This window comes from Tetrahymena thermophila, assembly GCF_000189635.1.
Source record: "Tetrahymena thermophila SB210 genomic scaffold scf_8254288, whole genome shotgun sequence".
Taxonomy (NCBI): Eukaryota; Ciliophora; class Oligohymenophorea; order Hymenostomatida; family Tetrahymenidae; genus Tetrahymena; species Tetrahymena thermophila.
The window spans coordinates 37,719-53,351 of record NW_002476124.1 but is presented as its reverse complement, the minus strand read 5'-3'; the positions used below and the strand labels follow the sequence as shown (position 1 = coordinate 53,351).

The following is a 15,633-nucleotide window of genomic DNA, read 5'->3' as shown; positions in this document are numbered from 1 at the left end:
TGATTATGAAGAAGAGGTTAATAATATAAAACATGGTAGTTTAATTTATTAATATGTTGAATTCATTTTTATTGTAAAAAAATTTTAATTATTTTAATTTATTTTTGGTTTGATGGCTAAAATAGTAATAAATTTGATATTTTTACATGGTTTTGAAAATTATTTTTTGTAAAATGTAATAAAATACTTTGGGTTTCTAGCTTAAATTAATGAAAATTTTAATAGTTTTGTCTTTATTAAAAAAAATCGAACAATATGATTAAAAAATGATATCCAAATTAAAAGTATAAATTATTTTTTTTGTGAGGAATTCATTAAGTTTCTTTATCGGTTTAATGATTTGAAATATGGATATATAAAAAAACTTAAATTAATTCCAATTTTATAGTATAATTATATAAAAATTAACTATTTCACCTAAACTCTAAGGATAAACAACTCAATTTTAAGCATTTTGATAACCCTGTTATCATACCTGATACTTCATCATCTCCAATATTGCACATTCTTTTTTATATAGAAATTAATTTATTGCTTAGATTTAAATTTAAATTAGAAAATCATTTTTTTCTTGCAAAAATATTGTAAATATTGAAATTATTTTCAATAATGAGAATTTATCTATTATATTAGTTTATAGATACATTTTATTTATTTTTTAGATATTATGTTTAATATCTAATCATTTAGTTATATTTAAACTCTTTATAATTAAAAATATATTTTTCATTATTATAGTTAATTAAAAATTGATATATCAATATGAAATTAATCATTTTTTTAAAAATTTCAATATATTAAATACTAAAATAGAATTTACATCAAAATAAGCTTTAAATTTTGTAAATTTTATGAAAATCCTAAACCTCTGTTCAAGTTTTAAAGTCCTTTGCTCCCAATTTTGTTTGAGCTTTTTTATGAATATAAAATTAAATAAAGTTTATTTTGCAATTTTTAGCAGAGAAATATAATGAATATCATTAATTATTTAAAAAATAAATTTAATTTAACCTTAAATCAAGAGTTAAATTAGAAATATTTTTCAGTGTTCCTAATCTTTTTCCTAAGTGAGAAGCTCCTTATTCTCCAAATTTGTTTTAACTTAAATAATTTTTTTAAAAGTTAATCATTAAAATATTTTGAATAAAGAATCATTTTAAAAATTTTAATAGAAATATTTTAAAATAGATTTTAAATTGTAAATAATTTAGAATTAATTATGCTAAAGTTTACAATAAGTTCAGAGTTAGATTACAAAGATTAAAACATAACTCTAAGCCTTAGGCTAAACTATTTAATCCTGAATCTCCTATTTAATTTTATCTAAAAATAAAAAAATTTAAATTATTTGTTCTTATTTAATTAATTATTTTTAAAATAGAGTTAGATAATATATATTTTGTTTGAGTTTAAAAATAGATCAAGTTATTTAAAATATTAAAAAAGTTAAATAAATTTTTTACCCTAAATCTAAGTTTAAATTGATGATGTTTTTATTATTTTAAAACAAATTTATCAGTTCTAAAACTCCATTATCTTTAATTGTATTTCTCCTATTATTTCAAAAAAAACAAATAGTTAATCAAATTTACCACAAAAAAATAATTAAAATAATTTTTATCTTTGAGAGAAATGTGAATAAAATAAATAAGTAAATATATTAATTTTACATTAAACCTAATGTTAAATAGCTCAAACTTGAGCATTTAGCTAAACTTTAGCACAATTAAGTAAATCCTAAATTCGTTATTTTATTCTCCCTAAAAACAAAAACAATTATTATTTTAAATATTAAAAAATAATTCAAAAAAAATTATAAAAAAAGTCTGAATAATTTTATTATTTATTTGTATTTGTAAGTTTTTAATAATTTAATTTCTTATTAAATCTTTTAAAAATATTAATATTATAAAAGAAAATTAATTATCCAAAATAATATTTAAATTTTTTAAATATTTTATAAGAAATTAAATTTAAAATTATTAAATAAAATTAAGCTTAAGAGGCTAATTAACTTGAAAAATTATAATTTATTACGTCAAATTTAGTCTTAAAATAAGGATATTTGTTTGACAATCTTCAATTAGAGTACTTAATAATTTTATTCCTTAATCTTCAATATAGCATCTCCTTTTATTAAATTTAAAATTGTCATTATAGATTTTTGCATTGTTTATAATTAAATGTAATATTTTACTTCAATGATAGTTAAAGTATTTCAAAGAATTATCTACTTTACTTAATCTATTAGAATAATTAAGAGAGCTCTTAGTGATTTATTTTTGCCAAAAATGTTCTAATATTTATGGATTTAAATAATAAAATTTAAATAAGATAAATTAATTGATCAATCTTAAATATTTATTACTCTATTTTAAGTGCTCTCATATTCATATCATTTATACTTATTTTTTGAGAATCAAAATCAAAATTCTTAAAATTAAACAGAATCTCGTTACTGTTTTATAAAAAAGATTTATAATTAATAATAATAGGAAAAGAATAATAATAATTAATAAATTCAGTAAAAATTCAACATATAAAAAATATTTTAAGAATTTTATTTACTAAAATTAAACAGAAAATTGTTCATTTTTAAAGAGATCTGATTTCAAGAACTATATTTTAAATAAATAAGCTATTATAAGAAGATTAGCAATTATATCAATTAATTAATTTTAATTTTATCTATTTTGTATCAAAATCTTAGTTTTATTTGAAAGTTTTTTGGCTAATGAAAGAATAATGGTTCTTTATTTTAAATATAATTAAAATATTTTATCCATAAATTAAAATTAGAATTGTCTATTTTTAGAATTGAGCATACATTATTTAAATTATTTGGTGAAAAGTTTTCTAGAACTTTATTAATTTTATTTTTTGAGTTTCCCATTTTATAGCTTTTATTTTTTTTTTGATTAAATTATTCATACTTACAAAATGAATGAGAGGAATATATTAAAAATATATTAGAAGATGTAATTTATGTTAGATAAAATATAAATAAAAAACTTAAGTGTTTAAAAAAGGAAAAGTATTTAATAAAATTGTAAAATTTGAAATAAATTTAAATATCTGTAAAAATATTAATATAAATAAATAATAAATCACATCATATTAAATTAAATTAATAAAATTTATTAGGATTAAACAATTAATCCATGAAAAAAAACAAAATTAAAATTAAAAAAAATATTTCAGATCAATTTTTATGTTTGTTTTTGCTTGTTTTAAGGAAATTGTATTTTTAAATAATCTATTTTGATTTAGTTAATAGAATAATATTAGAATTTTGAAGATTTATATCTTTATGATTCCCTCTTAATCATGATATTATATTTATATGGAAAAATTAGAAATAGCAATTAGAAAAATTATGAGAAAAATTTAATTATTTTATTTTTACAGCATACAAAAGTTAAAAATTATTTAAAAATTCATTAAATTTAACAAGGTTTAATAAATTATATTTAACTAGCTTTATTTAGCTAAACATTCAGTAAAGAATAATCATCTAAAACAGAAGATAACTGTATGATATTATGCAAAACCGATGATTATCTTTGTGTACATCAATAATACAATTTATTAAATACTATAATGAATTACTATATTTATTTATCTAGTAAGGTCAATAAATTTTATAGAAAATGTAAGATTGATTAAATATTTATAATATTAAGCAAAAAATATAATTTTTGAAAGAAATTAAATTTTATTTATAATTTTTTTAAAGATAGAATAAAAAAAATTTTTTATATATTTTTTTATTTATTATTTTATAAAGCATTGATGAATAATGATGTAATAATTATATATTTTGATTTACTATGAAACTTAATGAGGTTATTTTTATTTTTAATCTTGTATTTTAAATTATTTCTTAAAATATTTTAATAATTTTTTAGTCTATTAAAAAATGATTTTTTTTATTTAGAAATAGAAAAATAGATGATGAAAAAGTCCCAAAAGTACAATTTTTGATAATAATTAATTTGATAAGAAAGTCTACACATCTACATGGTATGGTGTAATTAAAAAAAGCAAACGATTAATTACTGATATTACTAAATTTTGAAAAATAAGTAGTTAAAATAGATAGGAAAAATTTCAAATTATTCAATAGTGAAGCTAATTAGAAAGGTATTAAGAATATATTTTTTGATCTTTACACGTAATTATATCTAACTAATTAATTACTTAATTTAATAACGATGGAAGAAATTAATTAATTAATTTTTCATATGGCTTTTGTTATTTAGATACTTTTATATGTGATTTACTTCAAATTTAAAAATAATTAGTAAGATAAATAGATGAATTCAAATTTATTTTGTTCTATGAAAATTATTAATGATATAGATACTTATCGTAGTATTTTTATTTTCAGTACCATCTAATTTTATTTATTTTATTAAATTCTACTTAACTTAATTCTTATAATGTTTATTTTTCGTAATCCTATAAGGGAGCTAAATGTATAACAATATGGATTTTTTAGTTTTAGAAAAGCAGGATAAAATATTAAAAAATAAGTAAACTTAGATTTGAAAAATTAAGAAATGCACGTTATAATTAATAAATTTATTTAGTTATTTGAAACATATAACGAGATAAGAATACTTTGAGATTTGTTTCTAATTAAAAATGACTCAATTAAGAAGGCGTAATTATGAATTTATTTGATAATTAATCAATGATTCGTCAATTAAAAATTTTAGAAACATGTAAAGGGTGTAATTTGATTATTTATAAATTTAGTTGAATAAATTTGATCCCTTTTATTAATTTTGGTATTAAAATTTATAATTTTACTTAAGTAGCTATTGATAAATAAGTTGATTTTTTTATTTTTAATGCCTTAATATAGTTATTAGATAGAACCTTCATAAATTCAATTTTTTTAATTTTTTATCTTTTCTTCAAAAGCTTTGAGCAAACAAATTTTTTCACCACAGATTTTCACTTAAATTTATCATTTGAATTTCATACTATGTCTTCATTACTTTCCTTCTTTTTTTTGGAACTAAAATTTTTCATTTGATTTGTAATCTAATTTAATCATAAATTTTCTTGTTAAATTTATGAATACTTGTGAAATTTAAAATAATAAATTGATTTGTCAACTAGAATTGTTATACATTTATCATTAAAATTATAATTTTTTCAATTAAAAGATTTGCATCGAAACAATATATTTATATATATATCTATCTATCAATCAGTCTCTATATATTATATATATGCCGCCTGCCTACCTATTTGTGTTTATTAAGAATTAATTTTGTGTGCTTAAATTGAAGCAGATTTTGAAAAAGTGAAGATACAGATAATTAATTAATTTCTATTAAATTAAATTAAAAAACTTTATAGTTTATCAATAGCATTAGTAAATAAAAGTAATAAAAAAAAGATATAGTTAAAAATGATTTCAAAGATTTTCTACAGAGGATTATAAGGCTTAGCCCAAAGATCATAATTAATGGGCTACCACTCTAAGTTCTTCTTATCTGGCAAGAGAGAAACCGAAGAATTGCCTTATCTCGAATTAACTAGAGATTTCTTAGATCCTAAGGATTTCTACTAATGCTTACAAAAGAACGGAGTTCACTTCTTCACAGGTGTTCCCGATTCTCTCCTTAAGGATTTCTGCGCTTACGTTTCAGGTAACAAATGAGAAACATATTTATATCCTTTTCGAATGCAAAATGAACTCAAGTTCATGAAATGCATGATTTTTATTTGATATATTCAAAGTCTAATCTTCTTTTTTATTACATCTGAATAGATCATGCTGATCCTAAGAACCACATCATTACTGCCAATGAAGGAAGTGCTGTTGCTCTCGCTACCGGATATCACTTGGCCACTGGTAAAGTTCCCATGGTCTACTTACAAAACTCTGGTTTGGGAAATATTGTTAATCCTATTATGTCTTTGGCTCACAGATAAGTTTATGGTATCCCCATGATCTTGTTAATCGGTTGGAGAGGTGAACCTGGTAAGAAGGATGAACCCCAACATTTAGTCTAAGGTAAAACCATGAATGGTTTAATCACCGAAATGGGTATCTAATTCGAAGTCCTTCCTGATTTCATTGAAGGTGCTACCGAAGCTGTCGAATCTGCTGTCCAATCAGCCAAAAAGAGAAAATCTCCTTTCGCTTTAGTAGTTAAAAGATAATGTTTCACTAACTACAAGTTGAAAAACTCTGTTACAAATCCTTACCCTCTTAACAGAGAACAAGCCTTAAATGCTATTATTCCTATGCTCGGTTCTCATGATGTTATTGTTGGATCTACCGGTTTCCTCTCAAGAGAATTGTATGAAATTAGAGATTAAAACGGATAAGGTCACGAAAGAGATTTCTTGACTGTCGGTTCCATGGGTCATGCCGCCTCTATCGCTTTAGGTATTGCCAACTAAAAAAGCTCCAGAAATGTATGGTGCTTCGATGGTGATGGTGGTTTGATTATGCACTTAGGTTCCATGACCACCGTAGGTTAAACTAAGCCCAACAATTACAGACATGTTCTTTTCAACAATGAAGCTCACGATTCCGTCGGTGCTCAACCTACTGCCGCTAAATACGTAGACTTCTGTAAGTTGGCTTTAGCATCTGGCTACAAGGTTGCCTACCAAGCCACTACTGAAGAAGAAATCAAGGAAAAGCTTAAACTCGTCCAAAGTGCTGAAGGTCCTGCTTTCTTAGAAGTCAAGATCAAGCCTGGTGCTAGAAAGAACCTTGGTAGACCCAAAACCTCAACTTATGAAAATAAAGAATAATTTATGGATTTCCTCTCTATCTGAGACAAAATAAATTAAGGCAAGCAAGTAAAACAAGCAAATAAACAAACAATAAAGCAAATAATAAATAAAAGAATAAACAATAAAACAAACATTGTAATAAAAACAAAATAAACAATAATAGATCAATCAATAAACATTCTGAAAGCAACTTTAAAATGTATTATATAGATAGATAAATAAATAAACTAATTATTTATATTTGTTTATAATCCCTTTTTCATTTTAATTATTTTTCTAATTTTATCAGAAATTCAATCAATCAATCAATTAATTCTTCTCATCTATTTTTTACATAGATCTTTGAATAAAATTAACAATTTTAGCTTTTCAAAAATTTTTTATTTACAAAATATAATATATAAAGTTTCAAAATAAATAGAAAGAAATTCTTTATTGTTTTGATAAAAGTAGAATCAAACAAATTCTTAATCTAATAATTAAATAAATTCAAAAAAATAAAAATATTCAAAAAATATTAGTTTGTTTGTCTCCGCAAATTAAATTTAATTAATTTTCATAAAATAAAATAAAAATATCTAATTATTCGTAAGATCTTAACACTAACTTAACTAAAATTAATTATTAAGTAAATCATACAATTAATTTATATTGATAATTCAAATACATTGATATAAATAGAAATTTAATCATCTCATAAATGAATACAAAAATCCTAATTTAAAAAATGATATTAATTAACTTTATTTATTAATAATTAAAACCTATTAAAAATATTAAGATAATTCGATAAATTTATTTTTAAATAATTTAATAAATTCTTTATCAAAGAAAAGAAATTCTTTTCAAAATAAAAGTCCATTTTTAAAGATATTTAAAAGATATCTTACAAGTAAAAAAAATCCTTTTCAAAATTTAAAGTCCATTTTAAAAAAGAAATCTTGCAAGTGAATAAAAATGTGAATATTTAATTTATTTAAGTTATTTATTTTATTTACATACAAATATATTTTAAAAGAAAATAATTAATAATATTTTAAAAAGCTAATTTTGTTTGTTTGTATTTAAAAATGTTGAAGTGATTATTTTCAAGTTAATTTTCAAATTTCTACTTTGTCAAATCTCTGGTTCCACTTTGTTAAATTATTCTTGTATTATAAAGAAGTATTAATTAGATTAATTAAATATAAATAATTTTACTATTCTTAGTATCATGTGGCTTCTAAAGTTTTCTCTTTCTTCATCCCCCATGAAGAGCAACTTGTAAACTTTCCTGTTTATTTATATTTTTATTTATGATTATTATTTTGATAACAATCTAAGAAATTTTAATTAATGTATTACGCTGTTTTAATCATCACCTATGTGACTATTGTTTGATCATAAATAACTTGCTTTATCTAAGAGTTTATTTTTATTGGCTCAAATACAGGCTAGAAGTAATTTTATATCTTATTAAGCTATTGCTCATTGTATATTGAAACCTAGCTTTATGATTTTGACTTCTTACTTTTTCCTGCTGCAGGTGTATTATTAGTTTGCTCAAGCTCTAGCTACATTCCTTCTCTATTTTGAAGGTAAATCCAATGCTTCTAATTTTCTTAAAAGAAAAGTATTTGTTAATTATCTAGTAATATGAGAGTTTTATTCTAAATATTTGTTTCATTATCTCTGTCTTAAGGCAATTCAGGATTCACACATACCCATTGCAGATAGTTTTTAATATGTTATTGCTGATTTTTAGCACCTTTATCTTTTTAATTAATGCTGTTTAATCTGTATGCAAGAGCCTCAGCAATGAATGTATCTTTACGAGTTTTATTCTTTATCGTCCTTAAGAAAATATCCCCTTACTTTTCATTCAAAAATAGAACATTTAAGAATTCACTTCCCATTTTTAATATTATCCTTTGATGTGTCTCTGCAGTAAGACATTCATCTATATCCGATTCTCTTATAAATCTAACTCTGCTTATTTTTTTAAATAAACTGATATCAGCACTCTCTAAAGTGTTTAAAAATGTATTTCTATCATATTTGTATATTCTAATATCTTGCTTTAACCTTACTAAAAATCCATTCTAATACTTCCCCATATTTACATCTCGATAATGAATATGGAATGCACATAAAAGTTTGTTTGATCTTCCTTCTTATTTATTTTCTGCCTCTATTATTTTTTCCTATAAAGTTAAAATTAGTTTGTTTTAAAAATTTTATTATGATAAAAAATAATAATTTAAATATTAAAATTATTGTAATTTTATTAAACATATTTTAAGTTAGTCAAAAATTAAATTTCCAATTGACACAAGCAAATTTTAATTCATCAAAAAACCATTTAAAGATTCATTTAATTAAACTAAAAGATTGTATTTTAATTTAAATTAAAATTAACTTTTTGAAAGCAAAAAATTAATAAAATAAGATTTCCATCAAAAGAAAAGTAATCATTTCATTTTAAAATTTAAATTAATTTATCTTAAAATCTAGCATAAATTCTAAAAAATATTAAATTAAAAGTTATATTTAAAAATGAATTCCTAAATTAACATTAAGAAATTCATCTAAATGCTTCATTAAATAAAATATTTGTCAATAAGCAATTTATATTTGAAACTTAAAATTAATTAAATTGTGAAAATTGTTTTTTTTTATAATATTTCAATTTCCTTGTTTTTTAAAAAAACTAAATAAAATGTAATGAAAATAAATTATTTTAAATTTTAAAAGTTTAATTAAATAAATAAATAGATTTTCAGTAAAATTGATGAACAATAGAAATATATTTAAAAAAGAAAAACACAAATTTTGTTTATTTTGAATTTTTGTTTATTTAAAAAAATGTATTTACCAAAATAAATTCGAAGCTCTTATAAGAACAAATGTCTAGGATATTTTGTAGATAAGACTTTCTGATAACTTTCTTTTCAAAGACCTCTGCATATGTGAAAATTCTCATTACATCTTGTCTCTTTGAATTAATACCACAAATGTAAGTGCCTAAAATACAAATAAAACAAAAATAAAATTATTTTAATAAATTTATTCAAAAACAAGCATACCTATTAGATTTGAAAGTGAAATCATTACTAATTCTCTAGTTGAAATTTCTAATGGTGATTCCACCTTTTTTGCAAATTCAGTTGAAGATTTCATAAAAAAACAAGCTATGCTTATAAAAGTTTTAAACTATTAAAATGGGAGGATCTTCAATAAGAGAGTTTCTGTGCATATTAAGTTACACTTCAGCAAGAATTATTCAAGCTCTTCTTTTGGCAATTTATCTATTTTCTTGTTGGTGCTATCTTTTTTGTCATCTGGATTTCCTTCATCTGTTATTAAGCTATTCCAATTAAATTTGCATATATTTTGCATCATTGTGCTTAAAGCACTGCACAACTCTTTCATAATAATCTTATCATCTTCTGATATAGGACTTTTTTCATCCTCTAAGAGCTTTCTTTCAATAATTTTAGTTATTCTATGACAAACTTTGGCTATAATTTCATAGTTATAAATATATTCTATCTTTCTACTTTCTTGGCTTTAATCTAAAATAAAGTTAATTATCCAGAGATACTTTGCTGCTATATTCCCTTCACTCCAACCAGCCCAATCACACAAGCAGGTTAAATTTTTTATATCTATTTAATAAATAAATTATTTTTATCAATTTAAACTATCTAAAAAATTATTTGTTTATTTACTAGCTTTTGCCTCTAGGACTGTTGTGATTTATTTTTTTGTTTGTTTGTCTGAGTTAATGCATAAAGCGTAAATGCATCTCAACAGACTGCTAACCATCAAAACTCTAAGCTTTTTTGGCACTTAAGAAGTTGCTCTAATATTTTTTAGTTTGCTTTTCTTTGACTTTTTCTTAACTTTTTCCTCTTCAAAATTTTCTAAAAGTTCTTCCTAAGCATGATCTTGATGTAAAAACTATTTTTTAACATTAGAAGCATTTTTCATATTATATTGCTAAGCAGAAACAATAGGCTATTGAATGGCCTAATCAAGATGATCTTAAATCTTTTATTCATCAATTTCATTATGAAGCAATATATATCCTTTTGTAATCAAATCTCTGTGAGATTTGCTGTAAAGCAATTCTCTATCTTTCTTGGAAAGTTCTCCTTTTTTAAAATTTAAATCTAATTCTAAGTCGTCTATTTAGTCAGTTTTGCTGTGAAAGATTTTATCTCTAAGTTTGTATATAATTGAAAGCATTTGCTCTTTGAACTCATATTCAAGTTATAGCTCTTAAAATTGCATTTTCAAATCAGACTCCAAGACCACTAAATAAAACATTAAATTTATTAATAAATATTAAGTAATACTCAAAGAAAAACAATTAAAATTGGTTACTTGACTTTTGAGACTGGTTATTTCCAATTAAAAAATTGATTAGTACCTAAATAAGATTGCAGTTCATGACTTATTAAATCTCTTTTGCATACTCAACATCATCAAGATACAATTGAGATTAATCTTATTATACTTCTATTTCTATTTATTATTGTTAATTCATCAATAAAAATCTAATAATTATTATCTTACCTTTTAATTAATCCCATAGCTTCAACTCATTGCTCTTACGCTCTTAAAACCTCTTGTATTTTTTCTTGTAAATTTCTTCATATTTATATAAATAATCAAATTCTTTAAGGTCCTCCGCTTATTCTTCTCCCTAATTTAATATATGTATTATAACAATTTAACAAATGTAAATACTGTAAATACATTATGATAAAAATAAAAATAAAATTTATTCTACCATAAATCTAAATTAGTAAAATTAAAGAGAAAATTATTTATTTAACATGTAAGAGTTAAATAGTAATTGGTAGGGTTTCTTTTAATAGTTTTAATGATTCTTGATAAAATTAAATCAATTTTAAACAAAATAGGTTTTAACTTAAGTTGCACTAAAAATTAATTAATTACTTTTCTTTATAAGTTATCAGCAATTCTACATAGGATTCTAAAGGATATATAGCTATAGGGGTAGAGAGAGTCTTTACCTTATAATATAGGTAAAATATAATGCAAGAACCTTCCTGCCCAAGTTCTTTCTATTTCAATCGGGATGGCACTATCAGGCAAATACTCTTCTTCTAATAGAAGAACTTTTTTTAAAGTTGTTCCTATTTGCTAAGATTTAGCAAGCTTTCTCAATTCAAATTTAGCGCTCAAAGAAATCAAGAAATTAACACAAGCTATTGCCAGTTCAATTTTTTCTTGTTCTTCATCTGGGTCCTCTCTTAAATCTCTTTCCATATCTATGAGAAGTCTTATTATTAATAGTACAATAATTATATATTTTTTAATGCAATTCATCATTAAGTTATTACACTTTTTAGACATCCAGAACTGAGTTTTCTGCATAAATTATTTCAAAGTCTTTTGATTTCTTTTCATCACTTAAGATGCAAAATTTGCTTGCAATCATGAAAATATTTGATAAAACTTTTTCAGTTTTTCCTGCACCTAAGCTTTTATATCCATTTGCAATATTAAACAAAACGCAAATTTACTGAGATTTCCACTATTCAATAGGCATAGTCATTAAACACTCAACGATAACAAGTCTAACATCATCATTTGGTATTGCCAAGCATTTGAATAGGTTATTTTCTCTACCTTATTATTCAAGAAAGGAAGAAACTGATTCGTATTCTAACTCAAAATCTTATTTCTTTTTTTCTCCTTAATTTTAATTCTACCATTTAGTCTATTTTTCACTAAACCATTTAAACAAAAGAACAATTTCCCTGATTAGACTTTATATTCTTTCGTCATTTTAGTGCATCAAATTTACAGCATTAAGGCCTATTAAAAATTTATAAACAAAAAAATTTGTTAATTAATTTAACTAAACGAAAGATTGATTAATTGCTTAGAAATTCTTAATTATTGATGAAATAATATATAAAATATAATAATTTATTTTAAACATACCTAAATATTTGCAGAGTTATTCATATTTTGTATCACCTAAATAAGAAAGTAGCTATCCCAATTTTTAAGTCTTGGATTTAATAGTATTTAAATTTTCTTTATTTTGTACAATTGTTTTGTTATCAAGCAAATTTCTAGTGAATTCACAAATTGCTGCAAGTAAAATAGGATCCACAAACTCCAAAGAAACAATAAGCAAAAGATCATGCAATATTCCACTTTATTCTTGGAGTTCTTTCTTCTTAAATTCGTGATAATGATAGATAGCTCCATAAGTTTTAATAAGTTCAGAAAACTTTAAGTATCTATTGGCTAATTCTTCTTTAGAAATCTAATTTTTAATCAATTTAAATAATTTATCTAAATTAATTTTCAATATTGATAAAATAAAATTTTAATTTACTAAATCAAATTTTTATTTTTATTTAGTAACAATAAAATAGCATTAAAAAAAAAAATCATTGTTATTAAATTAATTTAAATAATTTTTATATTTATCTGCATGAATAAAATTGATAAAAATTTTATTAAATTTTATATTGAGTTATTAATTCAAATCAAATTTGCTTTTCAAATTAGTATCAAATGCTATTGGCTAATAAGTATTTTTTTTCTTTTCAAATTATTATTTATTCATATTAATACATAATTTTTCAAATTATGATAATACTTTTTAATAACTTTTATAACATTTTGATGCTTAATAAATAAATTAATTACGGATTTTTATCCATCATTAAGGGTGTTATTTCCTTGCTTTAGGATTCTGAGGTAATTTGCAATTTCGTCTTCCAATATTTGCATGAAATTGATATTTTTGGATCTGGTGTTTAAAAATTACTCTGCAACTTTTTAACCGACTTCTTCATCGCATTAGCATGCATTGTAAAATATCTGAAGACAATTAATATACTAGGTACTGTATTTAGAATTGACTATTATACTAAATAAATAAATTAATCTATCGAAAAAGTTGATTTAGTTATCTTCATTTTCGTCTTCTTCTTATTAGTCATTTCTTTCATCTTCTTCATTATTTTTTTTGTCTTATTCTTCTTCCTCGTCATGAGTGACTATCATATTTTATCCTTCATTTTTACCAAAATTTTCATCTAAGAATTCATTTGTTGTCTTTTTGCAAAACAGCTTAACCTTTTCTGGCTCTTTGCAAATCAATGAAAGAAATCTGAAATAAAATAAATAAATTTGAAGTATAAATTGCTTAATAATAAAGTAGCTTACTCTAAAATGCTTTCATCTATTTGGTAAATATTATTCTATATGACAAACGTATTTTAAGAATACCTAACAACCATCTTTTTTTATAAATAAATAATTTAATTAATCAAAGATTTCTTTAAATTTAAAATATTTTTTGAATGCTGCAATTTATATTTTATTTTACTTAGTCAAGCCAGCAGTTAACTCTAGACAGATGAACTTAGTTATGAATAAAGGGTTCTTCGAAAATTTTAACTGTTTCAATTAATCCTCTAATCACATGTAAAGGTACTTTCTCCAAGTCTCTTTTATACGTATATTTGAAACATATTTCTCTCAGAATCTTTTTAAGATCGCTTTAAGATCTATCGGATGTCTTTGCTACTTCGTTAATCACTTCGAAACACTTTTATCCAAAGTCATTTGTGGTGATTTTAGTCATTTTAGCAAGAGGATATAGCAAATTCTTAGCGTGAGATTGTTGTGTATTCAAAAATAACAAACAGTTCTACAAGAACTCATCTATTTATTTTCTCTTTTTTAATATAAAAAGTAAACTTTTAAGGCTGTTGAAAATGATTAAAATTATTTACAATACTAATTTGCTCCACAGGTATTTTGGAAAAGAATGTCTTAGTCCAATTAAGTGGATTTTATATTAATTTATCAACATCTTCGCTTAATCTTTGCAAGTAAGTAAAGCACTAAACAGGATTGTTGTTGCAATTTTCAATCTAATCAACCATGTCTTGCACCTGGATGATATCCTAACCAAATTATATTAAAATTATTCACATTAATTCATTCATCTAATTTGGATTAATTGATTTGCTTTACCTTTTCGTCTACATTTTTAGAAGGTTTCTTCTTTCCATCATACATGTTTTCTAAATTTTTTAAATTTTTTAGAAGAGTGTTGTACTAAGAAGGTTTATATTCTAACTCATTAATTTTTAGAGCTCTTAAATTTTCAGTCATCATATAATATGCTAAGCGATTAGGCCATTCGCTTGATTTGTATGTGTCAATAAAAGGGTTATTTAAAGCATTTACTTCTTCTAAATTTTAAAGTTGAGATAAACCTATCAATAGCTAATGTAAAACAGATGAGTCTCTAAACTGTACTTTATTATGCTAAAAATAGAATTTCTTCAATACTTTAAATCCTATTATTTGTTCTTCTGTGATTAAGGTAATATTATTGTGTGAGACATCTAATACAATTAAATTCAAAAAGTAATCTGCTGAATGAAATATCTACTTTATATAATTGTGACTCAAATATAACTTTTTTAATTTTGGCGTTTTGAGTTCATAGCTTTCTATTTTATTGTAGCTAGCATTTAAGTATTCGAGCTCAGGAAATTCTGAAAGTTCATTTATATTTTTTAACTCATTACTCTCTAAATTGATGTGACTAACTTTTGCTAAATTAGGAAATTAGCTTATCCCATTGATAGTAACTAATTTATAATTATCTGACTAAAATTCCAGTTTTTTTAAATCAATCTTTTTTCTTGAATCATATATCCTATTAATCTCATCAAGTGTTAGCTATGTAATAACACCACTGTTATTTCTCTGCAACTAACTTTATTATTAGAAAATCATTTTATATATCTCTAAGTCTTATAACTATGATTTGATCCTTTTTATAATCCGTTTGACTGATCGCTAATTAAT

The 15,633-nt window shown here is 22.2% G+C and overlaps 3 protein-coding genes across 3 annotated transcripts; 1 reads left to right on the top strand and 2 right to left on the bottom strand. All coding sequences in view use genetic code 6, as the record gives it.

The window, feature by feature from the left end:
* Nucleotides 1-413: 413 nt before the first annotated feature.
* TTHERM_01287990 (kinase domain protein) lies at nt 414-2,388 on the bottom strand (the record flags this gene model as incomplete). Its single annotated transcript, XM_001025341.2, has 9 exons — nt 414-507; nt 821-910; nt 1,012-1,101; nt 1,234-1,323; nt 1,464-1,553; nt 1,671-1,760; nt 2,038-2,130; nt 2,198-2,296; nt 2,369-2,388. 9 exons carry the CDS (start codon nt 2,386-2,388, stop codon nt 414-416), a joined length of 756 nt encoding a protein of 251 aa, XP_001025341.2.
* Nucleotides 2,389-5,425: 3,037 nt separating this feature from the next.
* Nucleotides 5,426-6,810, top strand: TTHERM_01287980 (phosphonopyruvate decarboxylase; the record flags this gene model as incomplete). Its single annotated transcript, XM_001025340.3, has 2 exons — nt 5,426-5,666; nt 5,789-6,810. 2 exons carry the CDS (start codon nt 5,426-5,428, stop codon nt 6,808-6,810), a joined length of 1,263 nt encoding a protein of 420 aa, XP_001025340.1.
* Nucleotides 6,811-7,868: 1,058 nt separating this feature from the next.
* On the bottom strand, nt 7,869-15,561 carry TTHERM_01287970 (hypothetical protein; the record flags this gene model as incomplete). Its single annotated transcript, XM_001025339.2, has 16 exons — nt 7,869-7,916; nt 7,969-8,041; nt 8,113-8,951; nt 9,623-9,771; nt 9,834-10,415; nt 10,479-11,066; nt 11,137-11,277; nt 11,329-11,458; nt 11,716-12,061; nt 12,123-12,600; nt 12,730-13,060; nt 13,450-13,915; nt 13,972-14,045; nt 14,135-14,485; nt 14,544-14,717; nt 14,788-15,561. The coding sequence occupies 16 exons, from the start codon at nt 15,559-15,561 to the stop codon at nt 7,869-7,871; spliced, it is 5,544 nt and encodes a 1,847-aa protein (XP_001025339.2).
* Between the last annotated feature and the right edge of the window lie 72 nt (nt 15,562-15,633).